This window comes from Lithobates pipiens, unplaced genomic scaffold (genome assembly GCF_037356315.1).
Source record: "Lithobates pipiens isolate NorthernLeopardFrog02 unplaced genomic scaffold, aLitPip1_a1.2 Scaffold_27, whole genome shotgun sequence".
In the NCBI taxonomy this organism is placed as follows: Eukaryota; Metazoa; Chordata; class Amphibia; order Anura; family Ranidae; genus Lithobates; species Lithobates pipiens.
The window spans coordinates 87,361,729-87,384,837 of record NW_027507788.1 but is presented as its reverse complement, the minus strand read 5'-3'; the positions used below and the strand labels follow the sequence as shown (position 1 = coordinate 87,384,837).

The 23,109-nt window shown below is 45.0% G+C and overlaps 1 protein-coding gene across 2 annotated transcripts in view; it reads right to left on the bottom strand.

The window, feature by feature from the left end:
* The window catches only part of LOC143933962 (interferon regulatory factor 3-like), a 61,095-nt gene that overhangs the window by 5,348 nt on the left and 32,638 nt on the right, over window positions 1-23,109 (bottom strand). For both annotated transcript variants that reach the window (XM_077457176.1, XM_077457177.1), the window contains 3 exons: window positions 14,528-14,611; window positions 6,827-7,189; window positions 1,383-1,501 (listed from right to left, as the gene is read on the bottom strand). In XM_077457176.1, coding sequence (XP_077313302.1) covers window positions 1,383-1,501; window positions 6,827-7,189; window positions 14,528-14,611 — 566 coding nt within the window. The remainder of the gene's footprint in view (window positions 1-1,382; window positions 1,502-6,826; window positions 7,190-14,527; window positions 14,612-23,109) is intronic.

Sequence of the window (23,109 nt, the reverse complement as noted above, 5' to 3'; positions counted from 1 at the left end):
GGAAAAGCACGCTTCCCACACCGAAAGTGGTGTAAACGGGTCTTCACTCTTACCACTTACCTGTCTGCTAGCCCTTAAAGAAAAAATATCATGTGTTTTTAATTAGCACATATTTGAAAATATGATTTTAGGCTTTTGTTCCATTTTTCTATACTTCCTGTTCTGGAAATGCATCAGGAAGTGGGAGGAAAGCTCTATAAAGTGGGCTGAATTCCCCTACGCCACCTACCAGTGTCAACAGTGTTACAAAAACAAACGCCATGTGTCACTGACAGTGAAGAGAGGTTTACTCTTGCGGTCCAATATGTCCCCCTATTGGACCAGTGTGAAACATTCAGACAATATGAGCAGCATCTGAGCACCATGACCAGACCCTACCAATGGATCCCTGCACCCAGGATTTACACTATGCAAGCCTTTATTGTCTTCCCATGGGGACCTATTGAATGCATTTACTGCACGTGACAAAGCAACATTTTCGGGACTTGGGACAAGGTCACAATGGGACATTTGCCAAATATTCGTGAATGTCCCGTCAACTCCACACTGTTGGCAACTATGCTAATCAGTTGATTACGTTTACCTCAAGATCTTTTTATTTTGAATAGAGTGAGAAAGGACTAGAACCCATGTCATGTTTTTATTGCTATCTGCATCCCCACTGGGGAGATTCAACCACTGTGCTCTGGTGACCATTGCACCATGACTAAAAGTAAAGGAAAATCTATAACTTTTTTCACAGGAACAGGAATAGAGAAAAATCTTTTGTTTCACTGACAACTGTCTAAGAACACTTGCACGTGGGTTGGCTGAGCCTGTTCAGCGCAATTCTCAACATATTTTCTTCACCCTGGCAACCCAGGTTTAGCATACAGCCTGCCATTAACATGGATGGTTGTGCACCGCTGTACTAGTGTATGTGGCGGTGTTATCATAAACACAAGTTCAACGTATGAGTGAACATTTTCAGCTTTTTGCATAGGCCTGTACCCTGTACTGACGCTTACAACAGCACTGCCATATACACAAGTACAGCAGCGCACAGTCATTTATGTTAATGATAGGCTGAATGCTGCACCTGGACTGTGCGGGTGGGGGAAATATACTGGGAATTACTCCTGCTTGTGTGCAACAGCCCTAAGGGTGCTTTCACAATGGCATCCAGTGGGTGGTAAAAATAGGCAGCTGAGCCATGGTTTTACCGCCTCCCGGGTACCCACCGCAACTCTAACATTACAGCCTGATATGTCGTGGCTGCGATGTTTTGCTGTGCAGCCATTGCATTTTTAATTTGTGCTGTAGAATTTGACAGGCAGCAGCATCTGTCAAACTCGCCCAATGAGATTGATGGGGTTACACTGTAACATTATTAAAGTACTTACTTGCACCATAATTAACTTCTTCTTCCATTGTCTGCCATCAGGCCAAATTTCTCCAAGACAAATCCAAATGTCATATTGTGGAGATTCTTGCCTCTTGTGATCTATGAACTCAATCAGCTCTGAAGGGAAGAGAAAACAAGAAACTAGATTTTTTTTCCCCCCGCAAATACAGCAATGTGGCATGTTAGATATAGTCAGGGCCTTCTTTACTATTAATTGGACCCTGGGCAGATATTTTCTTGGGCCCCCTCCATGCAATTCCACCTGCTCTGAAACATACAATAAATAGCAGCTAGACTCAAAATCAGTTTACTAACTCAGATCAGGCAGTGATTGCGATTGGTTGACAGAGGTTACAGCATACAATCACTGCTCACAGCACGTGACTTCTGCTTGTTAACTGGTTGCTAGAGATTACTGTACATCAATACTGCTCACTGATTGGTTGCTAGAGGTTACTGCACTTTAGTACTGCTCACTGATTGGTTGCTAGATTGTACTTAGGGAGGCATGATATACATATGAATGCTGCCTCTATATATCAATGCAGACGGTTCAACACTATTAACATATTAATGGTGCCTCTATTTACATATCAATGCCGGTTATTTACATGCAAACACGGGTCTGCAGGTGAGTCATCTGTACACAACAATAGGATAGAGCTGGACAGCATTAGTAACAGAACTTCACACTGAGATAATGGGACACAGCACGGGACTAAAATTTCAAGGGACAAGGGAATTTAAACTGGGATAGTTGGAAAGTATGAGGCAGCTGCTTTGGGCCCCAAAACAATGACAGGACCCAGGGCAGCTGCCCCTTTTGCCCTGCCTTAAAGATGGCCCTGGATACAGTATGTTACCAGTACGACTAAACCTACCTAATTTAAACCTGATCAGGTGAATTTTGTATTTGTATGGACAAACACTCTGTGCTCAATGAATCCTTATGCCCCGTACACATGATTGGATTTTCCGACAACAAAACCGTGGATTTTTTTCCAAAGGATGTTGGCTCAAACGTTGCCAGAAATGAAAAAAACTTCAAGAACGCAGTGACGTACAACACGCACGACGGGACTATAAAAAGGAAGTTCAATAGCCAGTGCGGCCCCTTCTGCTTGATTCCGAGCATGTATGGACTTTTGTGCGTTGGACTTGTGTACACACGATCAGACTTTCCCTTGTTGTCCGAAAACTTGAGAACCTTCTCCCAAACATTTGTTGGCAGAAATTCTGATAACAAATGTTCGATGGAGCAAACACACGGTCAGACTTTTCGACAACAAGCTCACATCGTACATTTCCCATCGGAAATTTCAATTGTGTATACGCGGCATTAGACAAGCCATACACATATCGATTCCTCTTGTTCAACCCGGTGGGGATGGAGGAATCTTCTACTCTTGGAAATTTTTATAATGTGTCGGTTGCATCCAGACAGCCATAGCACCATAGGCTGTCTGACTACACAAACAATGACTGCATCTGATTGGACAAAAATTGAAATTGAAGTGCCATCCTACTGCTAAGAGATACAGATACAAGTTTATTCCAATAAGAGTTAGGGGGACGATCCAAAAAGTATCCAATGCGTTTTGGGGTCCAAAAAGGCCCCATTACTCGGGCTTAATTAACTGATCCTTTAGCCCTCGTTCGCACTGGGCCAACTTTACATGCGATTAGACATGTCAAATCGCATGCTCAATCAGAGCCTACTGCCAGCAATGGCACCGCCCAGACACTGACTTTGCAGCACCACACTGATTCCCAAAAGTAGTTCCTGCACTACTTTTGGCAACTTCGGGGGCGATTTCAATAGACATCTGTGCATGAACCGGCACAGATGTCTCTCAAATCGGACTGAAATGCTGATTTAAAGTTGTGCAAGTTCAGCTGAACTTGCAAGATTTCACACCCGTATTCAGTGTGAACCTAGGCTCAATGTTATTTCTTCTAGTGTAATTACACGCACATGCTTTGTCAGCAGCTGGTCTGCCAGCGTGTTTTTGAATTCAGTCACTTTTTGCCTTACAATTTTCCAGCCAGCACAGTCAACTTTTTCATCAAAGTCTGTCAAGCCAACATGGCCAACCACAGCTTGAATTTCAATTAGTTTGAATTTCCATTCATATATGGGCAGTATTAAAGAATAACTGATTAGCCAAGTTGAGTTTTCTTGGCTGGTGGATAGTTTCCGGGAGATAAGGCCAATACTGAGTTTAATTTGGGGAGGAATGGAAACCTATGGCCCGTTGAGCAAACAGAACACAAACAATTATCCCTTTCACAGTAGGAACAGATTTCAATGCCACAGTGCTACGGTAGTTGATGGGCATGGTGAAACACCTGGTTTATTATGTTACACCTTTACACATGTTGCACTATCAGCTTTCTTTGCAGCTCTTGGCATGAGTCACATGACATCTCACAGTCACAAAGTAAGTTAGTGCTGGAAAACTTGCTTCTGCTAAGCTGTGACAGCAGGTCTGAACAGGGACCCGGCAGCTATAATATAATGGACAATGTAAGTCACTGACTGCAACCTCTTTCTGATCAATGTCTGAATGGTGAAGTGTCTTAGCCCCCAGCCCAATATATCTTATTAGTATTGGCTCAGGGGGCAGTTGTCCTCCAGTCCACCTCTGGCTTGTTTCTACAGTACATAAGCCTGCATGCTTAGCTGAAGTGAATTTTTTAGTATTAATCTTTCAATAACCAATTCATATTTTTTGGAAGCCATTATAGTGGCAGTTTTTCCTCTATATTGACCAATCAAACACCAACATATTAGCCCATTGTTCTCCAAACTGCAGCTCACGGACCAGATGCGGTCCTTTGTTTGCCTTTGTGGCACAATTTCTCCCACTGATACAAAGCACTATTGCTCCCACTAATACCAATGATGGCACACTATTCCTCACACTAATACCAATGCTAGCACACTATTCCTCACACTAATACCAATGCTAGCACACTATTCCTCACACTAATACCAATGCTAGCACACTATTCCTCACACTAATACCAATGATGGAAAACAATTCCTCCCACTAATACCAATGATGGCACACTATTCCTCACACTAATACCAATGATGGCACACTATTTCTCCCACTAATACCAATGATAGCACACTATTCCTCACACTAATACCAATGATGGCACTCTATTCCTCCCACTAATACCAATGATGGAAAACAATTCCTCCCACTAATACCAATGATGGCACACTATTCCTCACACTAATACCAATGATGGCATACTATTTCTCCCACTAATACCAATGATAGCGCACTATTCCTCACACTAATACCAATGATGGCACTCTATTCCTCCCACTAATACCAATGATGGAAAACTATTCCTCCCACTAATACCAATGATAGCGCACTATTCCTCACACTAATACCAATGATGGAAAACTATTCCTCCCACTAATACCAATGATAGCGCACTATTCCTCACACTAATACCAATGATGGCACTCTATTCCTCCCACTAATACCAATGATGGAAAACTATTCCTCCCACTAATACCAATGATAGCGCACTATTCCTCACACTAATACCAATGATGTCACTCTATTCCTCCCACTAATACCAATGATGGAAAACTATTCCTCCCACTAATGCCAATGATGACACACTATTCCTCTCACTAATTCCAATCATGGTACACTATTCCTTTCACCAATGATGGGACACTATTCCTTCTACTTCACCAATGATGGGACACTATTCCTTCCACTTCACCAATGATGGCACACTATTCCTCACCAATGCCAATGATGGTACACACTATTCCTCTCACTAATACCATTGATGGGTTACTATTCCTCCAACTAACACTATCGATGGGGTACTATTCCTTCCACTTCACCAATGATGGCACACTATTCCTCTCACTAATACCAATAATGGCACAATATTATTCCCACTAATACCAATGACGGGACACTATTGCTCCCACTATTACCAATGATGACAAACTATTCCTCCCACTAATGCCAATGATGGCAAACTATTCCTCCCACTAATGCCAATGATGGCAAACTATTCCCCCCACTTATACCAATGATGGAAAACTATTCCTCCCACTAATACCAATGATGGCACACTATTCGTGCCACTAATAACAATGATGGCACACTATTCCTCCCACTAAATGTATGCAATAGCAATGGGTACTGGCGTGTGCTGGAGGGTCTACTAATGCGGGGGAATCTATTGATGTTGGAGGGGATCTATTTTTGGAGAGGTCTTCTATTGCTTGTGGGGGATCTATTGTGGCTGGGGTGGGTCTTATGTTACTATGGGGGTCAGTTGTTGTGGGGAAGGATTTACTGTTGAGGGAGGGGTCTTTGTTGCTCACTGCTTGATGGTCTATTGATGCTGGCTGCTGGGGAATCTATTGTTGCTGGAGGAGATCTATTTTTGCAGTGGGGTCTATTGTTGCTGGTGGAGGATCTATTGTTGTTGGGTTTAGTCTTATGTTGCAGGGGTCAATCAGTGCTGGGAGGGATGTTGAGGTTAGGGTATAATGTTCCTGGCTGTTGGAGGGTCTATTGATGCTGGCTTTTGGGAGCCAATTGTTGCTAAGGTGGATCTACTGTTGCTGGGGTGTCCATTGTTGCTAGATTTATTTGACTGCCTTTCTTGTTATCATTAACAAATTCCATACAAAATGATACTTGTTTCTGTATTCTTTAAAGGAGTAAGAGATGGACAAAGGAATGGTTGTTTGGAAGTGGGTAGGGGGCGGAGTCAAGGGGTGACTCGGAAGGAAGGAGTTCCTGCACTTATTCTCTGAGAAAAAAAGCCCTGATGATGGCATACTATTCCTTCAAATAACAACAAAAATGGGGCACTATTCCTTCCACTTCACCAATGATGGCACACTATTCCTTTCACCAATACCAATAATGGTACACTATTCTTTTCACTAATACCAATGATGGAACACTATTCCTCTAAATAATATCAATAACAGAAAACTACTCCTCCTACTACCAATGCTGGCACACTATTCCTCCAACACCAACAATTGGGCACTATTCCTTCCACTTAACTAATGATGGGACACTATTCCTCCCACTAATACCAATGATGGGACACTATTCCTCCCACTAATACCAACAATGAGACACTATTCCTCCCACTAATACCAACAATGAGACACTATTCCTCCCACTAATACCACAGAATGGACATTATCGTCCTCCTACTAACCACTGGAGCCATGCATTTCTTTTTACTCCCACTGACCACCAAGCCTGAGACATTGTCCACTCTCATTAATGATGGGGCATTTTCTACTCCCACTGGCCACAGTCTGGCCCTCCTAAACCCTAAACGACAGTAAACTGGCCCTTTGTTTAGAAAGTTTGGAGACCACTGTATTAAATCAATAAGATGTATGGAAAATATTCCATGATGTACCTTTCACAAATTGCTGACAGTTGTACAACTCAGAGTAGGCCTCTTTGTTTATTGGACTGGGCTGGTCTGTTGTTGGCGTCTCTGTCATACTCCAAAAACTCCTGCATTTGCCTTGCCTCTTGGCACAGATGGCTCCATTCTGTACTTCCACCAGAGTTCCCTGTTCTAGGTTTTGTAGAAGTTTATTGATTTCAGCAGCTACTTTGAGGTCAGAGATCATGGAAGGTGATGGCAGAGTCACATCCTCTAAATAGTTTTCTTGGTTTGTTAGTTGCCTTGAAGTGAGGTGGAAGCCACGGGAGTTTGCCAAACTTTTCTTCACCAGAGTTCCCCGGTAATAAATCTTTACTTCAAACTGTGTTTCTGTAGGGAAAGTAAATGTGGTTAATTTATACTTTTACATAACTTCATCATGTTCCACAGCCCTTCAAAGATTACACAGGCTGTTCACATTAGTTCCTGCTCAGTCCATTGTGATTTAAAGTGATATGTGCCTCCAACACTGTGCACCTATAGAAACACACAGCCCCATATCCTAAGGTGGTAAGACACTCCCTTGCTCCTCTCGCCTCCTCCCTACTCTTCTCCAAGTTAACAGACTCACTTTAAGCTAAAAAAAAATGCTGAGGGTTTAATACAACTTTTAGGCTGTCTGCATGTTTATTAGGCTTTAAAATAGACAGGAAATCAAAAAATAAAATATTGCTATTATGTAGGGAATGTCTACAATGGGGGTAGGCAACCCCCGGAAAATATATTAATCCATACAGTCTATCCTCTGGCTATTGGTATAAATGAGAGTCCACCTTTTGTTACAAATGGTGATTTACTTCTGATTATCCAGGAGATCTCCATGCGTAGACAACCATGTATCTGTGAGGTAGCTATGCATGTATATTATGCATAGTTTCTGAGGATATTAGCAACAGCTTAAAAGTTTTATACTATGTATTCTCTGTGAAATGTCTGACCGATATGTTTTATCTTAATAGTGAGACCTGTTTTCTTTCAACCAAATCCTGTGTGTCCTGAAGAAGCAATAGCGAAACGCGTTTGCGCACAGGGACTCACTACCATCTATTCGGTGCCAATTTTCTGAGTTAACAATATACGGATGTGGCCTTAGGAGTGTTGTTTCAACCATTTAGCCCCATAGCTCTATATCTGCTGTGTGAGATCACCTTAGGCGCTGCTCCATCTCACTGTTACATGAAATTTGGAGTGAGATTTGGTGAAGTCATTTCTGTGCTGCTTATGGTTTTCCCTTGCCAGAGAGAATCCTGAAATGTAATGATCTTCATGCTTCTTCTTATAGTATTTGCACCACCTCAGATCTTTCTTGAACATTCCCCTACCAGTAATCAGATCATGAGTAATAAGGAGCAGCAATAATATGAGGAAGAAAAACCCTGCTCCTCTACCAAGATGGCCACCTACTGTCTGAGACATGGCTGCAGGCTGTCCACAGGCAATACCAGCGACTAGTCCGTTGCCCTCTGCTTGCCTTTTTAAATCCAGCTTCCACAGTATTGGTCCCCCAGCATTTCATATTCCTGATATGTGTCTACTGTACTATGTACTTGTGTCAAAATGTATCCTCTTTGTTTTGCATCCTTTGTGTGACATGCCTGTTGATTCTATCAGTCCCCCTGCTTTCCTAATAAAAACTGACCACTCTCGGCATAGAAGCACATCCATCCCAGAATGATACGTTTTCTGGCTGTGCTGGGAAAATGGCCCGCCTGTTCTCCAATGGCCAAGACTTGTGCTGCACACTCCATTGCATAGCTATTCACTGGGAAGAGCAGCGTACTGCTGTTTCTTCACCACCACCACGTATTCAAGTCTATTATGCAAATATGAACAAATATCATGTGATCACTTAAATGCCTTTCATTTCTATTTTACATTGAATGGGCTGTTTTATAAGATAAGGCCTTGTTTGCATGGAGCGATTAAGCTGCGTGCTCTGTGTGGGGCCATCTTTTACCCATACAGGGATGCACAGGTATTGCATCCTCAATGCAGGCTTCCTATTGTTGTCTATTGGCCACAGCCACTGTGTCCTCATAAGACATGTGGGTGCAGGTCCCTGATCTCACCCGATGTGAAAAAAGCCCCTACAAAGCTAAAAAGAGCAATAAATCACAGGAAACACAGAAAAAAGAACCAAATCAACTGAAAACAAAACAAATTGAAAAAGAGGTCAGTTTAAGGCAAAATAAAGAATGCAGGCTAAGCATGTTTACCAGCAACCCTGCTACGATTTAGTTTGGATTTTTATTAAACCGTAACATGTTAATCTGTCATTTCCTTTAATCTCTCTCACCATATGTTAATTTAGGGCTCTATCAGGGACATTTTATCATTTTACTCCATGCTGTATTTTATCGTGTACTCAGACAAAATAACAACCTACTTTTACAGTCAATCTGCTCAATTTTAGGAATATGAAAAGACAAATCCCCCAGCCATTAGCATAGCTAGCAGGCATTATGGCTTTATTTCTGCAGAATACAAATAAATCAATAGTCTGCATATATCACAAGCAAGCAAAAAGTGGAATGCTATGACAAATGTAGAAAAATAGGAAAGAAAATGTAGATTTAGCCCTGGTTCACATTGGTGCGTTTTAACATGCGATTTGACATGTCAAATCAGTGGCAATTGCCGGAAATGGCACTGTTCTAATCGGTTCAATGCTGCAATTGTGCTGCCACATGAATTTCAAAAAGTAGTTTCTGTACTACTTTATGAGATTTCGGGGGTGCGATTTCTATTGACATCTGTGCAGAAAGCAGCACAGATGTCTGTGAAATCACTGCTGAAATCGGGACTGACATGTGAGAGTGAAATCGGCTTCATTCCCGCAGCTCAGTGTGAACCAGGGCTTAAAAGGATAAGTGCACTTATCCCTTGGAGAGACAGTGCCATGAAAGTCTATAGGGTTCAACTGTATAGTGCAGCCAGAATTAAAGAGGATTTTCCCAGCAGGATTGTGGTAGTTTTACGCTACGGAGGTAAGTATGCATCTGAGGCGAGGGAGGGTGACATACATTAGGGGCATGGAATGGGCAAAGAAGATTAGTACACTTTGAATGTGCATTTGAACATCTTTTAACATTGTATCTCAAAGATCTAAGATTCAGAGTAGTACTAGGTCATTATTTCAGTCCAGGGAAAATAACATATTCATAATTTCAATAGGTGAAGTATTTACAGAAAAATTGTGTGCTTCTATAGAATCAGAACCTAACACCATCTTAACCACTTCAGCCTCTGAAGATTTTATCCCCTTCCTGACCAGAGCACTTTTTGCGATTCGGCACTGCGTCGCTTAAACTGACAATTGCACGGTCATGCGACGTGGCTCCCAAACAAAATTAGCGTCCTTTTTTCCCACAAATAGAGCTTTCTTTTGGTGGCATTTGATCACCCCTGCGGTTTTTATTTTTTGTGCTATAAACAAAAAAATAGCAAAAATTTTGAAAAAAAACCCCACATTATTTTTAAAATTTTGCTATAATAAATATCCCCCAAAAATATATAAAAAAAATGTTTTCCTCAATTTAGGCTGATATGTATTCGCCTAAATATTTTTGGTTAAAAAAACGCAATAAGCGTTTATTGATTGGTTTGCGCAAAAGTTATAGCGTCTACAAAATCGGGGATAGTTTTATGGCATTTTTATTAATAATTTTTTTTACTAGTAATGGCGGCAATCAGCGATTTTTATCGTGACTGCAACATTATGACGGACACATCGGACAATTTTGACACATTTTTGGGACAATTGGCATTAATACAGCGATCAATGCTATAAAATTGCATTGATTACTGTAAATATGTCACTGGTAGTGAAGGGGTTAACCACTAGGGGGCGGGGTTAAGTGTCTCCTAGGGGAGTGTTTCTGACTGTCTGGGGGATGGCCTGTGTGTGACGTGGACACTGATCGCTGCTCCACATGACAGGGGGCAGACGATCAGTGTGCTGTCATTAGGCAGAACAGGGGGATGATGTTTACATCGGCATCTCCCCATTTTTGAGCTCTGTGACACGATTGCGGGTATCCCCGCAGCGGTTAAGTCCGCTGGTCCCACAGGCACGGTCATGGAGGTCGCGGCAGGCGTGGACACGGTGGGAAGTTCAAAGTAACGTACGGGTACGTTACTTTGCCCAACCGTGCCATCCTGCCAACGTATATATGCCGACAGCAGTTGGCAAGTGGTTAAAGTAGAAAAGCAAACATTGTTTTTCATATTGGATAGAGTAAGAGAGGGATATAACCCCTGCCGTTTTTTTATGGGCTTGTACACACTGTGAAACCTGCTTTTATATGAGTTTCAGTTGCAACTCTAGCTTTCATATTTAGGGGGAGGGGGACATGGGGGACAGGGACAAAAGTAGGGGGGGGCAACTATAAAACGCAATTATATACAGTATCTCACAAAAGTGAGTGCACCCCTCACATTTTTGCAAATATTTTATTATATCTTTTCTTGTGACAACACTGAAGAAATGACACTTTGCTACAATGTAGTCGAGTGCACGTGCTCAGCGTCCTATCCAGAGGTTGTCTTTGGGAAATAGACATATGAGTGCTGCCAGCATTGCTGCAGAGGTTGAAGGGGTGGGGGGTCAGCCTGTTAGTGCTCAGACCATACGCCACACACTGCATCAAATTGGCCTGTATGGGAAAGCAGAGACACACCCATGTGCCCTAAATGTCAGGTACATCAAGGAGACCTCATACACATGTTGTGGAGATGTCCCAAGCTTGTCAGGTATTGGAATAACGTGATTGCAATTATTAACTTAATTTATCAGGTTCAGTTGACTGTAGATTCCCTGGTGTGCTTACTGGGAGGCTTGGAGGAGGATTCATACTCCCCTCCGATGCACATAGCACTTATTAGACTGCTCTATTTGACAAGAAAGCTTATTGCCAGACATTGGCTGTCTAACCGGGTTCCGACGAGCATGCAGTGGATTCAGGAGGTTAATAACATTCTTTTCTTTTTTTTTTTGTTAATAACATTCTTATACGACAAAAACAAAAACACCTACTATCATAGGAAATCACCACAAAAGTTTGAAAAAATATGGCAAAACTTTTTTGATTCAAAAAAAGAAATTGGCCTGTATAGCTGTCATACCAGAAGGAAGCCTCTTCTAAAGATGATGCACAAGAAAAACAGTTTGCTGAAGAGAAGCAGACTAAGGACATGGATTATTGGAACCATGTCCTGTGGTCTGATGAGGCCAAGATAAACTTATTTAGTTCAGGTGGTGTCAATTGTGTGTGGTGAGGAGTCATGGTCTGGGGCTGCTGGCACTGGGAAGCTGCCCAGTTCATTGAGGGAACTATGAATGCCAACATAAGGTGACATACTGAAGCAGAGCATGATCCCAACCTTTTGGAGACTGAGTTGCAGGGTAGTATTCCAACATTATAACGACCCCAAACATACCTCCAAGACGACCACTGCCTTGCTAAAGAAGGTTAGGGTAAAGGTGATGGACTGGCCAAGCATGTCTGCAGACCTAAACCCTATTGAGCATCTGTGGGGCATCCTGAAACTGAAGGTGGAGGTGCACAAGGACTCTAACATCCAACAGCTCTGTAATGTCATCATAGAGGAATGGAAGAGGACTCCAATGGCAACCTGTGAAGCTCTGGTGAACTGTATGCCCAAGAGGGTTAAGGCAGTGCTGCAAAATAATGGTGGCCACACAAAATATTGACACTTTGTGTCCAATTTGGACATTTTCACTTAGAGGTGTACTCACTTTTGTTGCCAGCGGTTTAGACATTAATGGCTGTATGTTGAGTTGTTTTGAGGGGCCAGCAAGTTTACACTGTTATACAAGCTGTACACTCACTACTTTACATTGTAGCAAACTGTAATTTCTTCAGTGTTGTCACATGAAAGATAGAATAAAATATTTACAAAAATGTGAGAGGTGTACTCACTTTTGTGAGATACTATATATATATATATATATATATATATATATATATATATATATTACCTTGAAAAAGCATTCATACCTCGTGGACTGTCTCATGGCCCCTCTTCTCCTCTCCTGGTCCTCTCTCCCCTCCTCCTCTTCCCCCTCATGCTTGGCATGCTGGGGCTGCAGTTCACTCCCAGGGAATCACCCTGGGCCCGCTGGTGTCAGGGACTACATGTTCCATAATTCTCTGGCTGCTAGTTTTCATTGGCCCTAAATGTGGCCAATTGGAACAGGCATTGCCAGGCCAGGTGAAGGATAGCTGCTGGGCTTAAGGTTACAACCTTTTCTTGAAAGCCAAACCTAAATATTTTAGTAGTGCACGGCTTTTTTGTAGTATAAACTATAGGATTGTAAAAGACCTTTGGTGCCCCAAGGAGGGTAGTAATGCGGCACGCTATGCAGGCCACAGCGAACAGTTGGTATGGCCAGATTGTGTTAGCAATGGGAGGGGCTTAAAGGGGCATGGTTAAATAAACCAATTTACTAATAGATCTCTAAGTTTCTCATCCCTGCCTTGCAGGGATAAGAAACAGACAGATCTTTCTCTCTGTACAGAGCTCTGTGTTGATTGTCAAAGCAGAGCTCTGGGCTGTGATTGTACACAGCCGATCAGCAGATCCCAGCTGTGAATCATTGGCCGGGACTGGCTGACAGGCTCTTGCCATTTACAGTCACAGCAAGTGCCGCCCGGGAGGCACGTATGTGCGCGTCCTAAACCTGAAAGTAGGCATAGTACTGGTACGCCACTTTGCCTACACTATCTGCCCTTCCGCGGTATATTGTGGGCGGAAAGTGGTTAAAGCAGGAACATCTAAATGCAGGAAAAAGTGGTACCAGCCTTTAGGGCCCTGTGCGATCAGGGATGAAGGTCTGGAATGCAAAAGACCTGTGTTTGGGACCTTCGTCCCTGAACACACAGAACTATTTGCAGCACCACTTGGACCACGGGATCATTAGCCCCGTCCACCCATAGCTTGCAATAGAGTTTGACATTTTGGACATTGCACCTATCCATCCTGGCCTTACTAAAATGCTGGGAGGCATGTACTGCTCCTTGTACACTTTCACATGTTTTCATTGTTTTACTAGGTATGCAGTTGTGTTCCCTGTGTCACTTATTTGCCTTACCTTTTAATGCTGGGCTCATATGTTGTGGCTGCATTTTGTAATGTCATAGCTATCAATTCCCCTGTATTTATTCACCTAGCTTGTCCCTATTAGCTGAAGGAGCAGGCAACTTCTTGTGCTGGGTCACACAGCGTCCAGTCCATACCTTGCCATTTCCTCTGCATTGCATCATAAATGTAGGTATGCTAATGTACTGAAACACATCTTTCTTCTTCATTTCTCTGCTTGCTTGTGTCTGTGTCAGATTATGGATTAGCTCTGACCTGCAGAACACTCAGAAGACTCAGAAACCCAGGGATTGTGGAATGTGTAGTTTCTTCACAGGAAGTGTCAGTTCTTAGACTACAGACAGAGGTCATGCATTGATCTGTGCAATGCCATACCACATGACTCATATTTGATCAGAAACATCTGGCACAGGAATTTGAACTATACTATAAGTTGCGTGTACAGGGCAACAAATTACACCACGAAAATATATGACCAATGACATGCAGTTGAAAAACACAAGGTGTGGGTTGGAAGGTTTATACTGTCCTGCATTTCATGCTCACCAAATGTGTTGTTAGGGAAAAACTGGTCGAGCACGTGTTGATGGGAATCATCGACCACCTCTTGTGACGAACCCCGAACTTGTTCTGTAAAGCCAGCAAAAGCACATAAAAATCACTCACTTAGTGCAGTTTAAAAAGCAATGTTTTCAAATTTCCAAACTTTTATCATTTGAATTGATTACAACTTTTATGTCACAATATTTTTGACCTAACTCTCTATGGTACACTGCCATGCATTGCAGCGTATGGCAACAGTGGATGTGCGTGAGGTACTAACACAGATAAATGACACCACAATGAGTCAATGCATGCAACATGAGTTGGCACACTGCAAAGATTTAAATTGTCCCTCTATGTTTGGGTGGCCATAATGAATAAAAGGGAGACAGGGAAGATGGGAGTGGCAGAACAAGATAAGGGCTCATTTAGATGGGTGATCAGACTGTGCCTGTACCCACATCTGCCTGCATGTCAAATGTTGACATGTGATCAGTGGTGGCTGGTACTCAATTTTTCAGAGGTTGGGCGGGACGTTCAAACAACCTGGCCCCCATTACCCCCCCCCCCCCCCGTTGCTCGATCGCCCACCAACCCAACTTTCCCCATCCAGGTCGTGGCTTTGGTGGCTTCCTCCCTGCATCTCCTTCTGAGTCTTAGGACTCCCGGCCAATCGGGTCTTAGGACTCCCAGCCAATCCGATCTCAGGACCTACTTCACGATTGGCTGGGAGGAGAAGCAGGAATACATTAGTGAATATTAATTCGCTAATGTCACACAAGTGGGTGGGCTTGGGGCGCAGTGCTCTGAGGCCCAAGCCTACCCTTTTTGAAGACAATAAGAGCCTCAAGCTCTAATCATGCCCTAAACATTAACAGAAAAAATATATAAATTTGCACTTAATTTCAGCTGCCTGTACCTCTGGATGTACTGATCAGATTTTCCTCATATCCTCAGTCTGAATCCCCCAGCCCATAGCATAGTCCACAATCTTAGTATTAAATAATGTTATGTGGCGCTACCATTATCTATATTAATATATAACACAATTATAATAAATAATCAATAATCATTAACTTATATAATAAAGTGCATACAGTGAGATAAAGTGCAGAAATGTCCAAAAGCAGCTCCAAAATAGATGTGCACATACACAGAAAATACTATGCAAATAGCTGATAACAAAGTGCAAAAATATGACAATAAAGTGCAAATACAAATTTAACCACTTCCCATCCAGGCCAATTCTGACATTTCTCTCCTACATGTAAAATTCATCATTATTTTGCTAGAAAATTACATAGAACCCCCAAATATTATATATGATTTTTTAGCAAAGACCCTAGAGAATACAATGGCGGTTGTTGCAACTTTTTATCTCGCACGGTATTTGCGCAACAATTTTTCGATTTCATGCTTAAAAAAAAAACAAAACAGTAAAGTTAGCCCAATTTTTTTGCATAATGTGATAGATGAAGATACGCCGAGTAAATAGATACCCAACATGTCATGCTTCAAAATTGCACGTGCTGGTGGAATGGCGCCAAACTATGGTATTTAAAAATCCCCATAGACGACGCTTTACATTTTTTTACTAGTTACATGTTTTGCGTTACAGAGGAGGTCTAGTGCTAGAATTATTGCTCTCGCTCTAACGTTCGCAGCGATACCTCACATGTGTGGTTTGCACACCGTTTTCATATGTGGGCGGGACTTGCGTATGCGTTCGCTTCTGCATACGAGCTCACGGGGACAGGGGTGCTTTAATTTATTTTATTTTTTTATTGTTAATTTTACTTTTATTTTTTTAGTTTGACACTTAAAAAATAAATAAAAAATTGATTACTTTTATTCCTTTTACAAGGAATATAAACATCCCTTGTAATAGGAATATGGCACGATCGGACCTATTTACAGTGAGATATGGGGTCAATAAGACCCCATATTTCACCTCTAGGCTGGGAATCCTGGCTTCCTAGTCAAATCGGCGCTGTTTTTTTGAATGCAGAGGCCGGGCGTGATGTCATAACAATCCGAACGATCACAGAGACTCCGGGGAGGATCTGGTCCGCCAGAAATCTCTATGGTATTATACGGGGGGCGGCGGATCCTGTGACCGACTCACCGATGGAAGCGGTGAGTCGGTAGAAGTCCCCTACCATCTCCCATAAGAACGATCAAGCGGCGGAACAGCCGCTATGATTATTCTTATGGTGCAGGGAATCACCGGCTGAAAACGCTGATATCTGAATGATGTCTGTGGCCTCAGGCATCATTCAGATATACCCCCGGAAAGTCAAGGACGTCCCTGGACGTACCTTGGGCGGGAAGTGGATAATCAAGAATATCAAATGGGTAAGCGTGTCCACTATTTGATCAACCTTTACTTTGCAAAATGATCTACAAATTCATATTGTGAATACCAGTAAAAAATAAATAACAAGTCCCAAAAGTCTATTTGTGGTGCATTCCACTTCAAACTAGTGCAAAAAACACCCGATGTACGTGTTCACAAGTGATCCGGGGGGGGGGGCCCTTGTTTCCCCTAGTCTCTTACCTCCAGAGAAGGCCACCAAGGGCCATACAGCGCTGTATGAAAAAATGGGGTAAGATCCACTCCTCCAATAACGCTCGGTAATAAGCTGGCTAATAATTTCTTATCCTTTGCTCCTGGGTTCAGCCCGTTATACACCAATACAGATCATCCTTATTCATGTTCTCATAATCACCGGGGGAGAGAAGAAAGGGGGCTCCGATAGTGTAATACTTATAGACAACTTTAATAATATTTCATAAAATCACTTACAATAATGCAGTAATCTGTGCGTTCATAACCAGCGGTTCTTCCAGTCTCGTCTGCAAACGTAAGTGACGATTAGGGATGAGCCGAACACCCCCCCGGTTCGGTTCACACCAGAACTTTCGAACGGACCCCAAACTCGTACGAACGTTAGAACCCCATTGAAGTCTATGGGACTCGAACGTTCGAAATTAAAAGTGCTAATTTTAACGGCTAATATGCAAGATACTGTCCTAAAAAGGGTTTGAGGACCTGGCTCCTGCCCCAGGGGACATGGGTCAATGCCTAAAATGTTTTTAAAAATGGCCATTTTGGCGGGAGTACTGATTTTAATGACGATTAAAGTGAAAAAAAAAGTGAAATATTCCTTTAAATATGGTGCCTGGGGGGTGTCTGTAGTATGCCTGTGAAGTGCCACGTGTTTCCCGTGTTTAGAACAGTCCCTGCACAAAATTACATTAAACGGAAATAACACCATTTAAAACTGCTTGCGGTTTTAATCTTATATCTGGTTCCTGCAATATGGTTGAAAATCATTGAGAAAAATGGCATGGGTAGCCCTCCCTGCCCATTACCAGCCTATTTGGGTCTTGTACGCATATTAAGGGGAACCCTGTACCCATATTAAAAAAAGGAAATACGTGTGGCCCCCAGGCCCTATATACTCAGGACAGCAGTATACAGGCGGTGCAAACAAGACAGGGACTGTGTAGGTTTGTTGTGTTAAGTTGAATCTGTTTGTAATTTTCAACTGGTACATTTTTTTCCAAATAACAATTTATTAAGTTTTCGTGGTCGCATAACAAAAGTAGTAGTACAGGCATACAGCAATAGTAACATGGCTTCCAAAATACAGGAGGCCCATCGCAAGTGGGCAGTGCATAAAAGTACAGTACCGGGAAATACAGCGGGATCAAACCAACTGACCCAGGGTGCACAGCAGGACGGCAGACACCAAAAGTCAGTTATCCGTGCTGGAAACCAAAAGGCCACCCGGGGTCCGCTGCGTAGCTTACATGCCAAACTTAAAACAAAACAAGGACCATCAGTAGTATGAACGAGAAGAGTGAAGGAGAGAAGAGGAGAGAAAAGGGAAGAAAGAGGGGAAAACAGAGAAAAGGAAATAGAGTGCCAAGGGTCCACTCCACCATGTCCACACCGGTTCGCCATCAATCCTCCAGCAGCCGCCATCTCCCCCAGACCAGGTCATGCTCTTCAATCCTGTCTCTCACCCTGGCAGTCATCTTCTCCATGAGCTCAACGTCCTTGATCCTAGAGTAAAGGGCCTCTCTAGACGGGGGCAATGGATTCTTCCAGTTAAGGGCTACCAGGCAGCGGGCCGCTGTCAGGATGTGCCTAAGGAGCTTCCGGCCTGGCCTAGTCAGAGCGGGTTGGGACAGGCCCATCAAGAAGAATTTAGGGGAGTGGGGTACAGGAACGTCGAATAGACGCTGGAGCAGCTCACGAGTCATAAGCCAGTATGGGGCAATCAGGGGACAGGCCCAGTAGATATGGAACAGGGAGCCCCGCTCCCTCAGACATCGCCAGCAGCGATCCGAGGTAGAGGGGTATATCCTGTGGAGAATATCCGGGGTCTGGTACCAGAAGAAAAGAATTTTGTAGAAATTCTCTTTGTACAATGTACACAGAGAGGATTTGGCTGCCTGGCGCCACACCCCCTGCCAGGTCTCAAGGGGGAGCTCCTCACCCAATTCCCCCTCCCAGCGTTTCATGTAGGAGTGCTTCCCCTTCGTTTGAAAATGGTATGTGTTGAGGACGCGGTATATGTCTGAAATCAACCCTCTACGATCCCGTCCTGCCAGGATTATCTGTTCAAAGGGAGAGGGCGGGGAGAACCGTAGGTGAGGGGCCCTAGATTGTGCAAAGTGCCTAATTTGTAGGTAGCTGTAGAACGTCTGATGGGAGAGGTCATGCTTAGCCTGGAGTTCCGAGAAGGACAACAGCCGTCGTGTTCTGGGGTCCACTAGGTGCCCCAAGTGGAACAGGTCACGCGAGGCCCAAGGCCAGGACATCTGGTGGGTCAAGCTGGTCGGTAGAGTCGGGTTATAGAGGAAGGAGGTCAGTAGGGAGAACTCCGAGTGGAGGCTGTGATCGCGGGAGAGCTTCCGCCAGAGGAGACGAAGCTGGGCCATCGGCCCCAGTAGTCGACCCGAATCTATATCAATCCTCGCTCCCCATAAGAAACTGTTCGGGTGTATAGGAGCCAGCCAGATCTTTTCAATCTCCGACCACCTATTATAAGACTTCTGGGGAAACCAGGAGGCTATGGCCCGCAGCTGAGTGGCCTGGTAGTAGCGGACTAGGTCGGGGAACGCCAAACCGCCGTCAGAGCGCGAGGCCGTCAGGACAGAGCTCGGGACCCGGTGTTTTCTGTAATTCCATACGAATTTCAACAGGTCCTTCTGGAGCGCGCGTAACTGTGCATACGGGACTGGGATCGGCAACGTCTGGAACAGATACAGGAGCTTGGGGAGGATCACCATTTTAATAGACGTGATCCGTCCTATGAGCGATATGTGGTGGGCCTTCCATTTACGTAGTAAATCCCTAATCGCCCGAAAGAGGGGGGGGAAATTAGCCTGATACAGGGAGTGGAATGATGGTGTAAGAAGGACCCCAAGATATTTAAGGGAAGAGCTTTCCCATTTGTACGGGAAAGCAGAGCGTAGGCGGGTCGTCTCAGACGCCCCCATGTTTAGGGGGAGGGCCACCGATTTGGACGGGTTAATTTTGTAGCCGGAGAGTTCCCCATAGCGGTCCAGCTCGGAGTGGAGGTTGGGGAGTGAGATCCCGGGCTGAGCCAAGGTAAGGATAACGTCATCTGCGAAGAGCGAAATCTTGAATTCCTTGCCCCTGACCGGGATCCCCCGAATATCGGGGTTGTTTCTAACGGCAGCCGCCAGAGGCTCCACACAGAGAGCAAAAAGGAGAGGAGAAAGCGGACAGCCCTGGCGGGTGCCATTAGTTATAGCAAAAGTAGAGGACGTGGCGAAGGGGGTTTTAACCCGCGAGGAGGGGGTGGTGTAGAGGTGCCACACCGCTCGCAGATACGGGCCCCTAAAGCCCATGCGGTGTAGCGTGGCCTCCATAAAAGGCCAGCTGAGGTGGTCAAACGCCTTCTCGGCGTCCAAACTGAGAACCAGAGATTCTAGGTTATCCCTATTCGCCACGTCAATAAGGTCAATGATCTTTCTAGTATTGTCCCCTGCCTGTCTCAAGGGGACAAATCCCACTTGGTCCTTGTGTATTAGGGAAGGGAGGATTGTGTTAAGGCGATTCGCTAGGAGCTTCGTAAAAATGTTCAAATCAGCGTTCAGCAGGGCTATAGGTCGGTAACTAGCGCAAACAGTCGGGTCTTTGTCTGGCTTGGGAATAAGGGAGATAAACGAGCCTAGCATGTCGGTCGGGACCGGGGTCTGCTGAAGAAAGGAGTTAAAAAGCTTGGTCATGTATGGGCTTAAGAGGGGTATAAACGCCTTGTAATATTCATAGGGGAGCCCGTCCGGTCCCGAGGACTTGTGGGCGGGGAGGGTCTTCACAGTCTCCAAGAGCTCCTCTTCGGTAACAGAGGCATTCAGTTCTCGGAGGTCCGCGTCCTGTAGACGGGGTAGGACTATATTGTCCAAGTACTGAGTGATGCGGGCGGACTGGTCCGAGGTCGGGGGATTGTGGGGGATGTCCGGTCTGTTGTACAAGTCAGTATAGTAGTCCGCGAACGCATCTGCTATCGCCTGGGGGTGAGTCAAAAGGTCCCCCCCCTTATTTTTAATTTGGGCTGGGGCAGAGGTCGCCGTACGGTCCGCCAGTTTCCGGGCCAGTAGCGACTGCGCCTTGTTCCCCTTGTCATAGTACAGTTGTCGTAAGCGGACCAGAGCTTTCTCAACCGATCCCAACGCCAGGTCCCGAAGTGTCTGCCTAGTCTGGACGATTTGCTTAAGGGTGGGGACGGAGGGGGAGACCAAGAGACGGGCCTCAAGGGTCTTAAGTCGCTTTTCCGCCAGCAACCTGGCGGCCTGTGCGTCCCGCTTCAAGGCTGAAGACAGAGCTATACAGCGCCCCCGGATGACAGCCTTATGGGCGGCCCAAAGGGTAGGAAGTGAAATGTCTGGGGTGTCGTTCTCAACAAAGTAGTGCCGGAGCGAAGACTCCAGCTCTGCCTTTGCCGGAGCATGCTGTAGGAGATAATTATTCAGCCTCCAGGTGCAGGGCTTATAAAGGGGGGAGTCTAGCGCTAGAGTCAAAGTTATGGGGGCGTGATCTGACCAGGAGATGGGGAGTATATTTGCAGATTGGACTGCCCGCAGTGTCGTGTTATTAACAAAAAAGTTATCAATGCGCGAGTGCGTGCCGTGGGGAGCGGAAAAGAAGGTGTACTGGCGGTCTTGCGGGTGCAAAGCTCGCCAGGCGTCAAAAAGACCCCGCCGTCTGGTAATTTGGCGGAAGAGCCTGGAGTCTCTCAGGGTCCTAGCCTGAGGCGTCCGAAGGCCCACCACCAGGCGATCATGGAGTGCGGACTGAGTAAGGTTGAAGTCCCCCCCTATCACCAGGAGCCCGGTGGGTGTCTTAAACAAACGGGAAAACACCTTAGATAAGAATTTATGTTGATGGGCATTGGGGGCGTAGAGGACGCATAGGGTCAGTGCCTGCGTACGCCACAGACCACGGAGTATAATGTAGTGGCCCCGTGGATCAAGGTGCACGGAGGTACAGGTAAAGGGAACTCCCTGCCGGAAAAGAATGGCTACTCCCGCTCTCTTCCGCGGGTTGAAGGCCTGGTAAACCTGAGGGAAATGCCTGGAGGCAAACGCAAAGGAGTCTCCCCGGTTGAAATGCGTCTCCTGGACCATTACTATATCCGCTCCCGCCTGTCGGAACTCCCTGAGTGCCAGGTGCCGCTTTTTGTTGGAGTTGAGGCCATGAACGTTAAGGGACAGGATCTTAGCCATGGTCAAGTGGGGGTAGAGCATAGGGCATACTTAGCTCGGTCTGTTGGAGGCCCAGGTGCCTCGGGAGGAGCGGCGACCACCGGAGGAGAGACGGCAACCGAGAGGACCACTGGCATGGCACTTCTGAGGAAACAAGAAGAGGAAAGAGCCTAGAGAGAGAGGAAAAAAGAGAGAAAGAAACACAGTACAAAATAAAAGAAAACATTGTCAAATAACGGGTCCGGAGGTCCTATAGGGACACCGGATCCGCACGGTTCCTTATCGGCTCCCCAACCCAAAAATAAAATAAAAGTCGGGTTAGGGAGGCACCAACAGTCCACTCCACCAAAGGAACCAACAAGTGGAAAACCACAGGAGGGGGCAGTAACCCGGGAGTCGATCCGGTCCGAGACTCAACCTAGGCCAGCCCGAGGAATGAAAACTGGAAAAACATGTAGCTCCGGCAATCGGGGAAAAAAGCAGCAAAACCCCAAAAAATAGGGGAAAAAGAAAAACCGTAGAGGGGAGACGTCCGTTGGACAGGGCCAGTACTTCAGTCGCGCTTGGGTGATCCACGGTGGGGATCCGGGCCTTTGCGCCGTTTGGCCGAAGGGACTTTCTGCCAGATCACCGGCATCGGAGGGGGAGAGGCGACCAGATCCCAATCAGGCAGATGAGGGACAGGGATGTCGAGAGTGTCACAAAAGGGGACAAGATCTTCCGGGTAGCGGAGAGTTGCCGATTTTCCTTGGTGTCTCGCGGTCAGGCTGAAGGGGAAGCCCCATCTGTATAGAACTTTCTTATCTTGCAGGGCTCTGAGAAGAGGCTGCAACAGCCTC